Here is a 16,727-nt window from a genome sequence, read left to right as displayed (position 1 = left end):
GAAAGGCATCTGACATGAACCAAAGATGTCCAGTAGTTTTACTCTGCTGCCTTCTTTAATTTTTTAATGGAGGAGGTGGGGGGGGGGGGTGGAAAAGTTTATATGTAAACTACTAAAGTTCAAGCTACATCCTTAAAGGAAGAGCCAACAGGAATGCGCTACTCTAAAATGCTCCTTCACTGAATTGAGAAATTCCATTTGTACAGTCTGAGTAATCTGGACTCAGTGACTTTTCGTAACAAACCATTCATGTTTTCATGCTACCATAGTAACCTGTCATACCTATTTTTATTTTCTGCCTGGAGCTATTATTTCAGAGAATCTTGGACATTCTGGGTTGGTAGGGACCTCAGAGTTTGTGATCCACGCTAATAACCAGCCAATCTCGGGTGGTTCTGGACTCACAAAACTACCACATTTCTCCAAGCTTGCTGAACAAGAGACCAGTATCTGCCAAGAGCCTACGATGTAGCTGGTATGTTTCACATGATCATATCTAATGCAAACATGAGTCTCGGTGGTGAGCGGTCCTAGAGATTTTCACAAATGAGTAACTGGGCTGAGTTTTCACAAGTCCATGGCACAGCTGCACAACACCCAGTCTTTCTCACTCTGAAACCTGTGTCTCTACCTATCATCTTACATGGCATCCCGACTGGAGGAAGGACTGATAGAGGCTCTGAAAAGCGGCCACAGCACGATGGTTCAAAAGGCTAACCAAGGAGGAAAAAACCAAAGGAAAGGATAGGAAGTGCATTCCACTGGCTGGGGCTTGCCCTTGCTTCGCTCACAACCCATGCATGCTGGGGTCTACATGTTTCTACTCCTCAGCTCCAGCAAACAATCCGTCATTAGAATCCACTTGCCCTATGCCTCTAAGGCCAAGAGTCAGAGGCCTCGACCCTGATCCTGGCTGTCAGCACCTGCTGAGACTCATCACCCCACAAGATAAACTAGGGGGCTGAACAGAAAGCAGAGCTTGCCCTGCCTGGGCGATGGAAAATCACGGCAGGGCCTAGGTGGAGAGCCTCTCTAGGTAGGAGGGATTCCACAGGGAGAGCCAAGGCTGGGCTGGGCTTGAAGGAAGCTGGGCCATGGCCGGGCTGAGAGCTTGTCTGGGAGGTTCAGATGAGGGAGAACATACATGAAGACCATCTAAGCTGTGAAGAGTCGCACAGGTCGCATCACCACTAATGAACTGGGAGGAAAAGGATCCTGAGAAGCTCAAAGCCACTGTTCTCTTTCCTTTTTTTTTTTTTTAAGACTTTATTTATTTATTTGACAGAGAGAGAGAGACAGAGAGAGAGGGAACAAAAGCAGGAGAAGTGGGAGAGGGAGAAGCAGGACTTCTGCTAAGCGGGGAGCCCGAGGTAGGGCTTAAACCCAGGGCTCTGTGGTCATGACTGAAGCCAAAGGCAGATGCTTAACGACTGAGCCACCCAGGCGCCCCATGACTCCTTTTTCCAATCCTAGGTCTAATGCTGCTTTTGTTTGTACAGGTGAAAAAGAAGGAGCCCTTGTACATTTGTCAAGACCCTGGATTTTAATGACAGAAACTCAACTCAACCAGCTTGGACCAAACAAAGCCCTGTTTCGTGAAGGTTCACAGACCCATGGGAAGAGCAGGGGACGTGAATGCCATGCCTCACCCATATTTCTGCTTCTCTTCCATTCTCAGAGACCCAGTCCAGTCTCCCACACCATACACTCCTCAGCCTCTTCTACCCCTCATTTCCAACTGGGACTTGTGCCAATCTTAAGTAACAGGGTCCTGGTACACAGGTGCCCCTGTGGCAGTGTGTGGGAAGTGTGCATGGCAAGCGCCCCCAGGAGGGAGACGGTGTGATGCACTACCAGGGCCTGGGAAGATTCCAGAGGTCTGAGGAGGACAGGCTGACAAGCACTGGTCTCCTCTTGGATCCTGGGTCAGATCTCCGTTGAGACTCCCTCCCCTGCTTCCTCCCGCCACCTCTGTGAACACAGGCGCGCATGGCAATGTCGGTTAAGTTGCTAGATCTGGGCCTATTTCTTTCAGACCTTGAAGGAAGTCTTACAAGATAGACATTTGGTCACGAGAACAAGCACCTTCTCTGTCATCTCTTCTTTTAGAAATACAGAATAGACTTCCTTCAGCAACTTGGGGCCTTAGACATGGATGCCAAGGAAGAGGCACTGCCTGTAAATCTCTTATCTGTATCCTCGAATAACTTGAAAGTAAAGAGCCATCATCTCTATTCTCGAAGAACTTGAACTATCCTGGCACTGGCTGAACCCAAAGGTCTCCTTGCGTCCATTCACTCTTCTCACCCCAACTTTCCAGCACCACCATATACGGCTCAGAAAGCAGAGGGGACACTCAAGCTTGAAAAAGATAAATTTCAAACTGAGGTGACCCTGGACCACATAGGTAAGGTCAAAATCATTCCCAAACCTGTTTCCCCAGACAGCAATGAGGCTGAGGAGGTGTCCCCGCCCCCTACCCCAGGGAAACTGGTTACCAGAAGGGGAAAGGGGCTGGGCGGGAGGGTCCTGGAGGCTGGCAGGCTTTCTGGGCCCGGTTTTCTACGGTGGCCTGGGGCCTGAGCCCCCTACCAGGCAATGTGCCCTGTTGAGCTCTGGGGCCCATAATTTCCTGATTGCTTGCAGCTCTGCAAGAAGATATCAAAGCCAGGAAGAAATGGTTTGAAGGCAAACAGAGGGGTGAGAGAGCAGGGAAGGTTGATTGGGGGATGGAGGGAGTCTGGAGGGGATGGAGGGGAAGGGGGGGGTAGTGGGAAGGGCCTGAGGGCAGGGAGGGTTAGGCCCAGGGAGAAGAGAAATCAGAATTAAATGAAAACAGCACTTGTAGCTGGGCCCCCTCCGTAGTAAAGTCCTGCCATGCATGCGTTAACCCTCCAACGATGAAAACAAAATCCAGGGACCTGGTGCCTGCCTGCTGGGGCACATAAAGCTTAGGGGATATAATATCTTCCAGGTGGGTGTGCCCAGGAGCACACAAAGGTGCTTGACAGGTCGTTTAAAACTGACTGTCAAGGTCAAAACAACACCACCTGCAGGTACAACTAAAATGTCTTCATCCATGCCCTCCTTTGGGCTCTCTGTTGTTGTTTGTTTTAAACCAAGGCACAGTCTGAGCGGCAGACAAGCCTGACAACTGTTCAAACATACGTACGTGCAACTTATTAGCTTGCAAATGGAGGTATCTGGAGGCTAAAACCAGGGGTGGGGGTGGGGGGACCAAGTTAGCTGCCATTTCCGAGGGGGCAAGGGGAGCGGGTGTTGGCTGTGAATGTGTGGGCTGGAGGATGAAGGCCTTCATCCACGGAGCGCGCTCCTGATGCGGTATTTGGAAATGCTGTTTTGCACGGATGGGGCACTGAGCAGAGGCGGTTATTATGAAAGGAAGGGGCCCTTGCCCTTGAGATCTGTTTATTTTGCAATTAACCAGGAGGAAGAGAGGCCCCTTCTGAACCTTCTGCTTGCGGGCCTAAAATTTAAACGCCCACTGCCTGGGCGGAGTATGCTGCCCAAGGAGTACAAGAAAATCCCAGGCTTATGATCTAACTAGCCCTTACATCAAAAAGAAAATATACGTGGATGTAAATTGCCAAATGAAATTGAATCACCTCCACCCCTGTTCAACATAAAAACTCAGACCTAATTAAATCAAAGAATGTTAAAGCTCTAAGACACTCACAGGCAATTCCAAATCAGTCCCTTACTTTTTCAAAGGAGAAAACTGGGCCAGGGAGGAAGACTTGCCTAGGGTCCTGGCCTGTCACTGGGCCCAGCCCTTCAGGAACACATCTTCCTTCAGAGTAACAGACAAGCAAAGAGCATCACCACGGAGCTTCCACACCATCCTCTTTTCTCAATCTGACAGTCTCACCTGAGAGAAGATGGCAGGGTACAGAGTCTGAGAGTCCCCAGGAAGATAGTTAACCTGTTCAGAGGTGCGCTCTCCACAAAGTCACCACCAAACACACTGCCCTCTAACACCTTAGCAAAAGCACGGGCATGGAAGTGTTAACATTGCAGATGCCAAGATCCTGCTGCTCACCCACTGAATCAGAGTCTCCATAGTGGGACACGGGTTCAAGGGATCCCGGGTTCTAGCACATCCATTGGGGTATAAAAAGAGGTAGAAATTCTTAAACTTTTTTCCCCCTCTGGGTGCCCTGGTGGCACAGTTGATTACGTGTCCAACTCTTGGTTTCAGCTCAGGTTGTGATCTTGGGCTCGTGGGATCGAGCCCTGTGTTAGGCTCTGGGCTCAGTGAGGCATCTGCTTGAGATTCTCTCTCTCCCTCTACCCCTTCCGTTCGTGCTCTCTCTCTCTCTCTCTCTCTCAAAATTGCCAAATGAACTTGAATCACCTCCACCCCTGTTCAACATAACATTCAACACGTTCTTTAAAAATACTTTTTCTCATCCTTCTAAATTTCTATTTTTGTGTATATTTTGTAGTGTGCCCAGGAAATTAACACTGTACTAAATGTATACAACTTATGAACACATAGAACTATCTGGAAGGGGTGACTATTCAAAAAAAGATGTATAATCAGAAAAGCATGGGGCCTCCTGCACTGTGGGCCCATCTTCCTCACTGTGATAAATGTAGGCCCTTGCCAGGCCTGACACATGGCGGCCCTTCAAGTAACACTGATACCATGAAAGGTCGGCTGTATAGCAGACTCCGGGCTATTTTGGAATAGAATCATTTCTCAAAGTTTGTTTTAGGGGTTGGTTTCTTCAAGACCATTATGGTCCCATGGAAGCCACACTACCAAGGGGGGGATCCCTGGGCATGGCATACAGAGGAATAGTGCACCTTCTTCTGGCCCTGCCCTCAAAAGGCACACATACACCAGGATATTAAATCAGGATAATAAGGATATTAAAGGCTTTCTTAGAAGTTCTCCAGCAAAGACTCCATTTTTACTCTGTTTAATCCATTCATTTCCTGAATTAATTAAGCCACAGTTCCTTTTCCCGCATTATTAACATTCCATAAAACTAGTCTTCCTTGGAACCTGCTGCAGAAAACCCTTATTCAGACTAAAGGTTTCCTATTTCCTTTCAGCCACAGAATCATCAGCACTCATCACACCTGCCCACTGAAACGCGTCTACCGAATGAATTCTTGGCTTTGCCTATCCAGCCCTTTCCAACTGCCGGCTTTCCATAGCACGTTCAGAAATGGCACATGTGTGGGAAAAGCCAGAAACTGCAGCTGGCTCACTCTCAGAGTAGGTCCTCAGGGTCTCTTCTCTGAGGAGACCAACTCAAAAATAAGGATCTGCCAACCACAGTCCCCACAACTCATCAAGCTGGCTTCTGGGGAGCAAAGGCCGGGAGTGGGTCCCCAGGATCACAAGAGCACCACCCTCTCCTCCTCACCACCCCAAGTCCTGGCCGGGGAGCCCTAGTATCATTCACACTCTCCTGAAAGGGAATTCTAAGATTTCCATTTTATGCTGAGAAGGGGAGGTGGTTATTTTCAGCAAGCTAACTGGGAAAGCGAAGGGCAGATTTGGCATTCTGTCTTCCCGGAACAATGTCTAGACTTTCTGAGGAGTCACCTCTATAAATAGCATGGTTAGTTAACCAAGAAATAGAACATGTTCTCCTCTGAGCTCCACTCGGGTTAAATCAGGGTGAACTTTTGCATTATACCTGCAAATCCCACAAAGTAATCAATTTCTTAAAAAGTAATCCATTTTTTTAAGGCGCGCTTCCTCACATCTATGGCCTTTTAAGGTGAACATTACTTTTTAACAAAATGTAGCTGCTACCCTCTTCCAGTTACATTTCAGAGGTGGGGTCAAGTGACAAGGCAATTTCTCACCCACTTGATGCCCACAGGCCTCTGTGGCACAGATGTCAGGGGGTTCCAGGTGCATATGGGCTGTGATACAACAGAGGCAATGTTTCCACCGAGCAGAGCTATTCATACACTGTACCTTGCTTGAGGACTGTTTCCAGAGTTGGCGTTTTCCCGCAAAGGAGTCTAGCCTTCAAAGAAATACGTACACAGCTCAGTGCCCACGTATATATATAACACGGTCCAGAAGCTGGTAGCATTTTCTCCCTCTGCGTAGTGGCCTGAAGAGTGAGAACGCACAAGATTGGGAATATTCCAATTCAGGCAACTTTGCGCATTGAATTCCATTGTTCTTTCTCACCCACAGAGTGGATGTTCTACTCAGTAATAATGCTTCTGTGGAGAAGTAAGTGGGAAGGGGGAAAATAAAAGGCTTTTCTTTGCAATGGAAAAAGGGAAAGGTAGTACGTGCCGACTGGCCATCTCGGGCTCAAGGGCTGGAAGAGATTAGGGGCCTATGGAGAGAAGAAGATTACAAATGTAGGCAGAGGGATGATTGCTTCAGGAAGGCCTTTCAAAGTCCTGACAACTTCTCTTGAAGGATGGCCCCAGCAGTGTTCTGTGAAGGTAGGACTGTCAGTCTATGTGTGTGGAGAACAGTTCAAAGAAAACAAAACACTTAAGCATAATCTTTCAGAGCGTGAGGAATCATGGCGTAATGATGATAAAATGCTACTTCTGGGTCTGACAAGCAGCACAGCTGTTAGATGGCAAAAAGAAGATTCTGGCTAAGTCAAAAGCTGTGAGTTCACTCTGCTGTTGTTCCAACAGAATAGAGAGGGAGACGGAGCCTGGCCCCAGCATATTCATGTGATCCAAGAATTTGCCTGGTACCCAGATTCTGTGGCTGCCTCATGCTGAGCCCATGGTGAATGCTGATCTTCATGTAGACTCCATGACACTATGATTTCCATGGACAGACCCTGAAGTAAACACATAAACCTCAGAGAGGGTTACAGAAAACATTCGCTTAAGTCTGAACCCCAGATACCAACAGCCATCCCAGGATGAGGCCCTTCTACATCTTTCTCCGTGTTGCGGGCTCTACATGACGTAGGGACATCATAGACCCTCCTGCCCCTGCACCACAAAGAATGGATCATACGTCCACCTTCGCCCTACCTGCCTCGCTCAGTATAAACTGGTATTGTCAAAACTAAAGCCAGGGACTCTCAGGGTCCCAGAAGAAGGTGACCTTAGGAATACCAGTTTCTGGTAAAGAAAGAAAAACACAAGGACCTTCTCTATAAGATAAAGACACACGAGAACCTTCTCTGTAAGATAGGAGGGAAATAAAAGTCAGATAATTTTCCCAAGAAGAAAAATAGAGACCAAAACCAAAATGGAGACATGAACCCAAACAAAGTGACAAAGGGGATGCTTGTGAGTTCAGCCTCCCAGTATGGCCCTCAGTACTCCCCCACGTGTTCATCACTACGGCAGTGGCAGGGGTGCCAGTAAACAAAGAACAAGAATCTTGCAGGAAAAAGAAAAGGGTGGTATGAGCTGCTTTCTATCATTCACACCCACCTACTTGAAAAACACAAGAGAATTACTCTCGAAAACAGCAGAACGAAATGCCCCTTCAAAATATTTCTGAAAACAATCCATTCGGAAAGAAATTTAAGAATTTGAGAGTTTGAGAGACAAAGAGCAATCACAAAGAAACAAAACCCACACGTAGACAACTCCCCACCCCCACCCCAAATCCTTAGCACGTCAGAGAGAGGAGAGCTGGCAACTCTTGGGAAGAGAAAGGTACACTTGTTCATGGCTCAAATCAGATTCCCAAAGGAGAGAATCACTATGGTTGCATCCTGCATTGAAACCATGAAGTCACAGGCCCCCGAAAGTAAAGGACTGTTTAAAAATATGGCATTTTCAGTCTGTTGGGGGGTGGGGGGACAAAAACTTCACGTAGAAGCCAACAAAGAACAAGCACAGAAAAATTCCCAAAGCTGTGAAACCTTACTACTTAAGATAATGACAGAAATTTATGACTGCTTCCTTTCCCGGCAGAAAGGAGCACAATTAGAAGGCTGCAAACAACAGGCCTTTTGTACCAGCATGTTATGTTTTGCTTATTCTATTACACATTGGCTGGGAGATAAGAATAAACAGGACAACACCCTGTCTAACCCCAGGAGGAGGGGGCGGAGGGAAAGCTGGTGACGGTCATTCTTGGGCGTGTATGTGCACACCGTTCATTCCCAAATTGAGGTACTTGAGAAAATTGTGCCTACAACAGTCAGGAACTAGTATAAGCACCCAGAAGCCTTTTATTGCACAATCACATCTTTTAGAACAAGCCACGTATAATAGGGAGCTTCACAGTCTTTTGTTGCTGCGAAGCTCACTGAAGGTATTTAAGTAATTGATGATTATTTCTCTCTGCTCCCTATCAATCCTATTTGTGCTCAGTCTTTGAGAAACTTAAAAATTAGAATGAGCAATCATAGAAACACTGCCTCCCTCCCCATGACCCGCCATGTCAGAAAAGCTGGGAAGGAATCCTTCAGCTGCTAGCGGGGAAGGAAAACATGGAGCCCTGGGCCTGCTTTCTCCCTGCTCCCCAAATGGAGAGCTGCTGGTCCTTGCACCAGGAGCTCTAAGGCTCCTGCAGTGGCGAATTCTGCTCAAGGACAGCAGTTGCTAAGCCAAGGCAGGTTCTCACCAGCCAATCACAAGACGGTATGGCACTGCTGGTCCTCTAACTGAGAAAAGACTTGGCCTCTCTTGCGACCCTCTCCCCATAACACCTGATGGCCTGGAACCACCAATCCTCGTTCAACCGCTGCCATGTCTCACTCTCCTCGTACTGGTGCACAGGTGGCTCAGTGACTTAAGACCTGAGGGACTGTGGGACCTCCTGGCACCCAAAATTGGGAGTGTAAGGAAGGAACTAAGAAAAGTCACTCTAAAAGCTCGTTGCCCCCCAGCCACGCTGCCCTTCTTTCTGCTCCTCCGGCCCATCTCAGGGGTTCCCACTTAGAGGCCTTTGGACCTGAACTCCCTCAGCCTGGGTTTTCTTTTCCCCCAGATTGTTAATGAGGCTGGCTCCTTTCTGTTCTTCAAGTCTCACGGTACCTGCCACTCTTTAAAGAAGCATTTGCCCGCCACCACCCCAGACCCTAACAACCACTCTGTCACTGACTTGGTTTTTATTGTTCAAAGCATACATCTTAGTTCCTGATTTTAAAGTACACAATTCTCTCCCCTGACTAGTACTAAGTTCCGTGATGACAGAGATCGCATCAATCTTGTTCTCCCCTGCAGACTCGGCATCTTAAATCCTACCTGGCACACACAGTATGGGCTTAATAGAAATTTACTGGACGGATGAATAGATGAATAAATAAACAAACAATGAACAGACGAACAAGACAATCTGGTATGAAACCAGTGGAAAAACGAGTCAAAGCAGAACTGTCACCTAATGTCTGCCACGCTGCCACTTTTTTTTTCCCCCACAATTTTTCAAGTGGAACCAGGGGTGAAGCTACCGATGAATGGTAGAGTTGGGAAGTAGAGTCACAGAAAACACAGCTTTTTTTTTTAGTCAATGCTCTAGACATAAAACCGCTCTGAAATGATTTGCAGGAGATTCTTGAAATTCAAACAGAGGAAGGGAAAAAAAACCAATGTATTTGGATGTCAGCAAGGTAGTTCTGCCAACCTAATTATGCCCCGTGACATGTAATTGTGAGCTGCTGAAAGACAAATGGTGAAGCAAAGCATTTATTATAAACACGAAAGAGGTAAGACTGAGGTGTTAATTTTCAAGCAACTGTCATAAATCTGGTTCCAGGATATTATTCCATTAACATTATTATTATTATAACAAAGAACGTAAGCATGATGATGAGCTCCTTTCATGTATTTCTCAATACCTGGGAAATGAGGCTCACTCATCCATCCCTAGCTGAGACACCTGAGAAACTATGAGAACACAATGAAAATGGAAGAATGCTAATTATATCAACATGAAGAGAGTGTGTCTATATGTTCTGGAGATTCACATAAAATGCATTCATATCTTTGGCTAGACACCATATTACTCAATTGAAAAAAGGTACACTCCACAGCTCCTTATATGGCAGACTCGGCCTCCATGGAAGGTACAAACAAAACGAAACAAAAACAAAGAGCCTACATGCACTAAATGAGAAAATTACAGACTAGAACTAGTCGGTAGTGTCTTAAAGGCAAACTAGGGATTTTTTTCAGAATCAGAACAGAATGAAAGTATCTCTACCCTGGAACAGTGACTAAAAAAAGGAAGGGTGAGGTTGATAAGTCGATCCTCTTATACAAAAAGGTGACCAAAAACCACAACATGCAGTCTTGAAAGATAGTCTAGTTACTATTATGTTGGAAAAGCATTCCAAGTTCTAAAACGCTGTCTTTTTGTCATTTACCTGCTGATAAACTGATTGGTCATTATCATACATTCAAATTATACAAGTGTGTTTCTCGCCACTCTATTGAAATATCAGAATCGGGCTCCAAAGAGAGAGGAGAGTTTTATGCTTAGCCATACAAACTCTGATGTGTAATATTTAAAACACAGTGAGATCTTTATGGATGTCATCCAAAAATTTAAAAAATTCTTCAAAATGGTCACTAACAATTTACCCACTTTAGTTCATGTGAGAATGTTTAATGCCATTCACCGAAAATGAATACTACACTGGTATAAAATGGTATTAATTATGATTAAGACCTAATCACTAAAGAAGTCCAGAGGTATGGAATTTATGATCCTGCATACATGTTTACAAAATGTGGACTCGGCAAAAAACCATTTAATCTACCAAGAAATCCTTTGGTCTCTAGTGCATTACAATGAACAAAAACAATGACAAGTTTCAGTACGGAGGTCTTTTGGGATGGCTCCTACTAGACTTGGGATTTTTCTGTTCCTGTTTAGGGGACAGAGCTGACCTATAAGACTGTCATTTTTTGTTCCAGCTTTGCTTTTACAGAGCCCTAAGCAAAACCCTGACCATAAATAAGGCAGCAGGGCCCCGGGAGCCAGCTGAGTCATAAACCCCACTCAATCGCATGTGGCTCAAGGTGTTGGGATCCCTAGAGAGTCAAGCCAAGCAAGTGGAATCAATTTAGGCCCCAGTTAGGAAAAACAGAGTGCTTCTCCCCTCCCCCGACAGTCCCCCCTCTGCAGTGGAAGATACACAATCCCCCTCCGCAGCTCAAATACGGGGAACAGTAACTAAGCCCAGGAAAACATCTAGACCAGGGCAGACTACTCCACAGTCTAAAATGGAAGAAAAAAATGGGAGGAAAATGATATTTGACAACCAACCACAAATTTTTAAATGTACGGTTCTTCTGTTTTTAAGCATAAAAGCAGTCTTGTTGCTGCTGAGTTATTATCACCATATTTTCTGACATTGGTGCCCAGTACCATTTGGCCTTAGGGTTCTTAGGCTTCTTACTTTCAAAATACAGAGTTAAGCATGTTTAAGTCACTTTAAATATCCCAAAAAGCAGCAAACCCACTGCCTACCTGCTTGGGCACGCAAAGCTGCAAAGAGAGGCTTTGCAGAATGGCCCGCAGGTCAACAAATTCTGGTTTTGGCAGACTGCTCTTGGGAAGGAGCTACAGAAAATGAGGTCCTCTGTATGAAAAATACTCTGCCTCTGGTTCCTTCAGGTCAGAACTTAGAACTCTTAGTAAACATGCCCTGAAAAACTGCGACTCTCATCAAGCGTTAAAAACTCCCAAATAAACACAGCCCCTCAAAACTGGGTACAAATGAGAAACATTTAATGAACAACCCTTTCTTCGCCAATAATTCTGCTTAAATTAAGTCCAGCAGACTCTTCAAAGGGACCAAAGAAGCCCCCTTGTTAAGACAAATTCTATTTATAGACATCCCAAACAATACTGATGCACATTATCAAATATATATAATTATCTTAGTTTCTACATTCCCATTATCTTCATAAATACAGGATAAAAATCAGCCTAAATGACTTTCTCAGACCTCCTCAAGGATTAAGAATAGCCAGCCAGCTTTAAAAAGTATACATATGTAGTAAAGATCAAAAGCAAATGTTCTGGTCAGTTCTTTTCTACGCATGGGTTTTACGAAGAATGTATGCAGTTTTCAGGGAAAACACCACAAATGACAGCTGTTCAAACGCATGGAAATTAATTGGCAGCAGGAATTTCCTTGACTAATAGGGAAAAACTTAAAGTCACATGCTTTGATGAGCCTATTTTTCCTATCCTTAGTAAAGGATATTCGCTGTTAATGATTAAGATTTTCAAACAGAAATATAACTGAGTAAAATCCCGAGTACATAACAAGTAAAATGCTGAGGGGAAATGCAGGTATCTATTACTGAATGAAAAACAGTATTAATGAATGAGTTTTAGATGAAAATAATATAAAGGGGAAGGTTCAACTTGCATGTCTTAATCTTCCATGAGAGCAAAACTGAGATAACAGTAAGACTAATGCATTTATTATATTAAATAATAGTAGCAAGACAAGTGACTCCTCTCACCCCCTCCCCCTCCCCCCCAGTAAGCCATCTGCTTTGAGCTGTTTTTCCAGCAGTGGTGATGGATTTACACTGATCCATCCACAGTCTCTCTGACACAGGGGCTCTCAAGTCATTGCCCTTGTGACCAATGGCGAGAATGGATGAGACAGCTGGTCAGGATTAGGTGAGCAGCCTGTGGCCTTGGAACTAAGTTGTGTGCTCTGCCCAGCTATGACCTTGGGCTCGTTAGCATTATGCTCTCACCACCTAAGCTAACCAGCCACTCATCAGCCACGATCCAGCATACCTCACTCTGCGGGCACAATGTGTTTTTAATCCGGGCAACAACACGAGCTTTTTATTTTCAAGGCAGTTGATTGAGCCCGTGACACGTAAGGGCTCCCTCCCATGTGGTGGAGTCCACACACAAACCACCTCTCAAGGCAGCAAAGAGATGTCCAAGCATGGCCACCCTAGTCAAATGGCAGCTCTGACAGAGCTCAGGGAAAGCAGAAAATCATCAAAAAAATTCCGAAGCGTGTAATCCTAGTGCCGCCATGGCACAACATACCTGGCCATCCCCAGACTCGGGAAGTTGGCAGGAACAATGAGGATGTCCAGCCTGGAGAACGGGTGTGTTCCCAGGACAGAGTGCGCTGCCGAGAGGCAGGGAGGGATCAGATGCAGGAGGGTCTCTTGACAGGCATCTTGGAGGCACAGTGGGGCAAAGACCCGATGAGGAATAATTTCCTGGGTGGTAGCAGAAAGATTCTGGAAGCGGCAGGGGTATTCCACGTGACCACAAATGCCAACATACCTGGGAACAACATGAAATGAAGAGATGCGCTTTATGGTAAATCAGGTTTATTCTTGTTGCCATTGAGGTGAGCAATTCTCGCAGATGTGCACAACTTCTAAGAGACAGTGGCTCAGATGGGCTCACAATTCAGGCAGTTCAATTGAATTCTTGCCTTGCCTGTTTCTGTGCAGCAGTGAAAACCTATTGGTTGAAATACTTTTTGACGTGTTGAAATTCTGAGTAGCTTCAATCTAAGCTAAGTGAAAGTAGATTTTACGACTTATTTTAGAATAACAGGGGAAAACCCTTCAATACTCAAAACAATGAAAACAACCCCCTCTTGAAAATAAAACGTAAAATTTCTGCCCTCAGAAATGTGCTTTTCAAATATCACGTGGAAAAAAAAATCTCCAAATCAGAAACAATTCGTAACTCAGAACGTTAAGGATGGTTCAAAGCCAAATTTGGGATCCCATTCTAGGATATCCTAGAAAAAAATATGTGGACTCAGGAAGAATAATGAACCAAATGACAGGATAGGTTTCAACTTTTCAAAAGAACACAACCCATTTTACTAAAAAGTATCTAGGCGCTCTTACTAAAGGCCATCAGAAGTTGTGTTCTTAGGGAATAATACGGAGGCATTCTTGAAATGACACTTTTCCCAGTGCTCTTTCGGTACAAATGGAACTGAATCAACCTTTTAAGAAACAGATCAGAGCCCAGCCGGTACCATCCAAGCCGCCAGTTATTCTGTCAAAGGTGGAGCTGAACAAGAATTCCTAGAACCTGACTCATAGGCCTCCAGAGAACTTATCTACCTGCAAAAACCCACATCAAAGGGAACTCTCTTTTTTGGCCTGTTAACACATCCTTTATTCAAACACAATGGAAAGCCCCTCTAAGTTTAATTTACAAATTATAATTCTAACTACCAGTGCTTGTTGGAGTCACAGCACAGTGAATAATGAGAAACCTTAAAATGTTGGCATGTCCCAAGAGGGGCGCACCACAACAATCCTCTCCAGATTTCTGAAGTGCCTTTCACTCATCCAAGGCCAGCACTGCCCAAGGAGAACCACATAACTATGGAGATTAGCCTTGCCCTCCCCCAGCCTGGTGTGTAGAACAATGGCTTCCAGCACAGAGACATTTCACCCCTGGTGAGTGTAAGAAAAATGGTAACAAACTGACCATTCCATGGTAATGACTGACATCGAATGCTAGCCAATACCCCTGGACTGATACCCTTGCTTTATGGAGAAAGTTGAGGCAAGGTGTCCGCTGGTAAACATTTAACTGAAAGTGTTGCAAATGTCTACCCCATGACAAGTACTCAAAGGTCTCATGAAGACATTTATTGAGTTAACTACCTAATATATTTACATAGCTGTATAATGGGCAATAATAATTTAAGCTCACACTCTACTAAAAAACTTCCATAGCACATGAAATAATGGAGAGGCTGCAGGTGTGGAGGCATCCTCAGAACAAAGCTGAGGCTTAAGTTTAAATTCTATCAAAGCACAATTTCGCAAAGAGGCATTCCACGGACCTATCTAGAAATGCATCACGGGGCCACTATTTCTTGCAGCCAAGAGAGGTCAGAGAATAGTTGGAGGTATAACAAAAAGTCAGTGTGAGGGGCACTGGGTGGCTCAGTCTGTTGAGCACCTGGCTCTTGATTTCAGCTTGGGTCATGATATCAGGGTCGCACTGGGCATGGGGCCTGTTGGGATTCTCTCTTTCCTTCTCCCTCTGCCCCTCTCCCCTCCCCAGCTCAAGGGCTCACACTCTCTCTCCCAAAAAAAAAGCCAATTTGTTGAAGAGAAAAGGTGAGTTAAATTCTCTCTGGACACAGACGGCTCTAGCTAGGGGAATGAAGGTTACTCCAGCTAGGTGTATTAGTACCGTTTTTCATGATCAAAGCCTGGGAGAAAATGCAGGGCTTTAACATGATCAAGCTATGGATAAGTGAGACCATTAAGGCTCCCAATAAAATGGAAGTGGCACACGGGTGGCTCAGTCAATTAAGCATCAGACTCTTGATTTCGGCTCTGTTCATGATCTCAGGGTCCTGAGATGGATCCCAGCATCAGGCTCTGCACTCAGCAGGGAGTCAGCTTGACATCTCTTTCTTGCCCTCCGCCCCTCCCCCCCGCCAGCTCACGTGCATGTGATCTCTCTCTCTCTCTCTCAAATAAATAAGTAAATAAATAGATAAAATCTTTTAAAAAATGGAAGTGGCATCAGGAAAGATGACACAAAGGTTCTGACGTCAGGATCAGGAGAGCTGGGCTTAGTGCTGTTCTCAGATGGGCTGTGATATGAGGCAAGTCCCCCACTACTTGCAGTCTCTTTCTTGTCTAACGTGGTCTCACAAAAATGGCTGCAGGGGCAGGGGAGGAATTGATTAGAGGGAACTTACTAGGTGCTGGAATGTTCTCTGTCAGTTTAGGGTGTAAACAATGGTCAAAAACTCATCAAGCCAAATGCTTAAGATCTGTGCATTTTAGTATATGTTAATTATACTTTAATTAAAAACAAACCAAAAAATGGTTTCTAAGGCTTCTTCTGGCGCTGCGACTCTATGGCAACTCTCCACATGAGGCCGTCGCCTCTCTTCATGCCAACAGCCTTGTTCTTGAAGTGGTGAGGGAATACTGTACATTTATAATGTCATGAATAGTCCCCCATGAAGCCAGAATTAACTCAAAGATGCTTCCTTTCCCACTAACCTTCAGCTGTTCATTTCTGTGTCTGTGCCCACTCCAACCTACTCGCAGTATCATCAGCAAATCAGACCTTTGTAAATCACTATTCCCTATTCCTACACTCGTAATCAGGGTAAATATTGTAATAGTTAAGATTAATAATAATGCTTGATTGTTATTTATAAATAATCTGCACTGGTGATGAGAATAATAAACAATAACTCCTCCGACAAATGCTACTGAATATTTATTACATGTCATGAACTGTTCTGAACACTTCATGTGCATTATCCCAATTAATCCACACAACATTCCTAAGGAATAGGAACTATTCTTTTCATCACATTGTGAGTCATCATAAGCTCCTCCCTCCCAACCTTCCTTTCCCAAGTACTGCATTAATCTTCTTGAGTAAATTTAGGTCCTGGATTTTTCTAGAAGCTAGCTCAGCTGCTCTGTGGTTCTCTGGTTTCCTGTTCTTCCTTGTCAATGTTGCCCATTAATACTGCCAAGAGTGGGAAGAACTGGTGAAATAAATATTAGGCTGGTAAATGATGGGAACCAGATCATTGGTTCCCTCTCCTATGATTGCTGGGCTGAAATTTTTTATAAGAGGTCTCTCCGTGGAAGAAGGGTTGACTACGTTTTACTCAGAATCATAAGACTGGAAATTGCCTAAAGAAGTTCTCTCCTTCAGTCCTCCTCTTGTTTCAAGAACGAGATGTATTGAAAGTAGCTGACACAGACATTTCCCTGTCATAGGCTCAAAAGGAATCACTGGAAGTTTCCCCTGGGAATGCATGTCCATTTTTCACAGT

At 45.0% G+C, this 16,727-nt stretch overlaps 1 protein-coding gene across 14 annotated transcripts in view; it reads right to left on the bottom strand.

The window, feature by feature from the left end:
• Positions 1 to 16,727, bottom strand: part of AOPEP (aminopeptidase O (putative)) — a 333,405-nt gene that overhangs the window by 243,713 nt on the left and 72,965 nt on the right. For all 14 annotated transcript variants that reach the window (XM_082697215.1, XM_082697214.1, XM_082697216.1 and 11 more), the window contains one exon: positions 12,968 to 13,213. In XM_082697215.1, coding sequence (XP_082553341.1) covers positions 12,968 to 13,213 — 246 coding nt within the window. The remainder of the gene's footprint in view (positions 1 to 12,967; positions 13,214 to 16,727) is intronic.

The sequence above is a fragment of the Mustela nivalis genome (genome assembly GCF_964662115.1).
Source record: "Mustela nivalis genome assembly, chromosome: 13".
Taxonomy (NCBI): domain Eukaryota; kingdom Metazoa; phylum Chordata; class Mammalia; order Carnivora; family Mustelidae; genus Mustela; species Mustela nivalis.
Note: the sequence above shows the minus strand (reverse complement) of the source record. Positions and strands in the feature narration are given on the sequence as shown.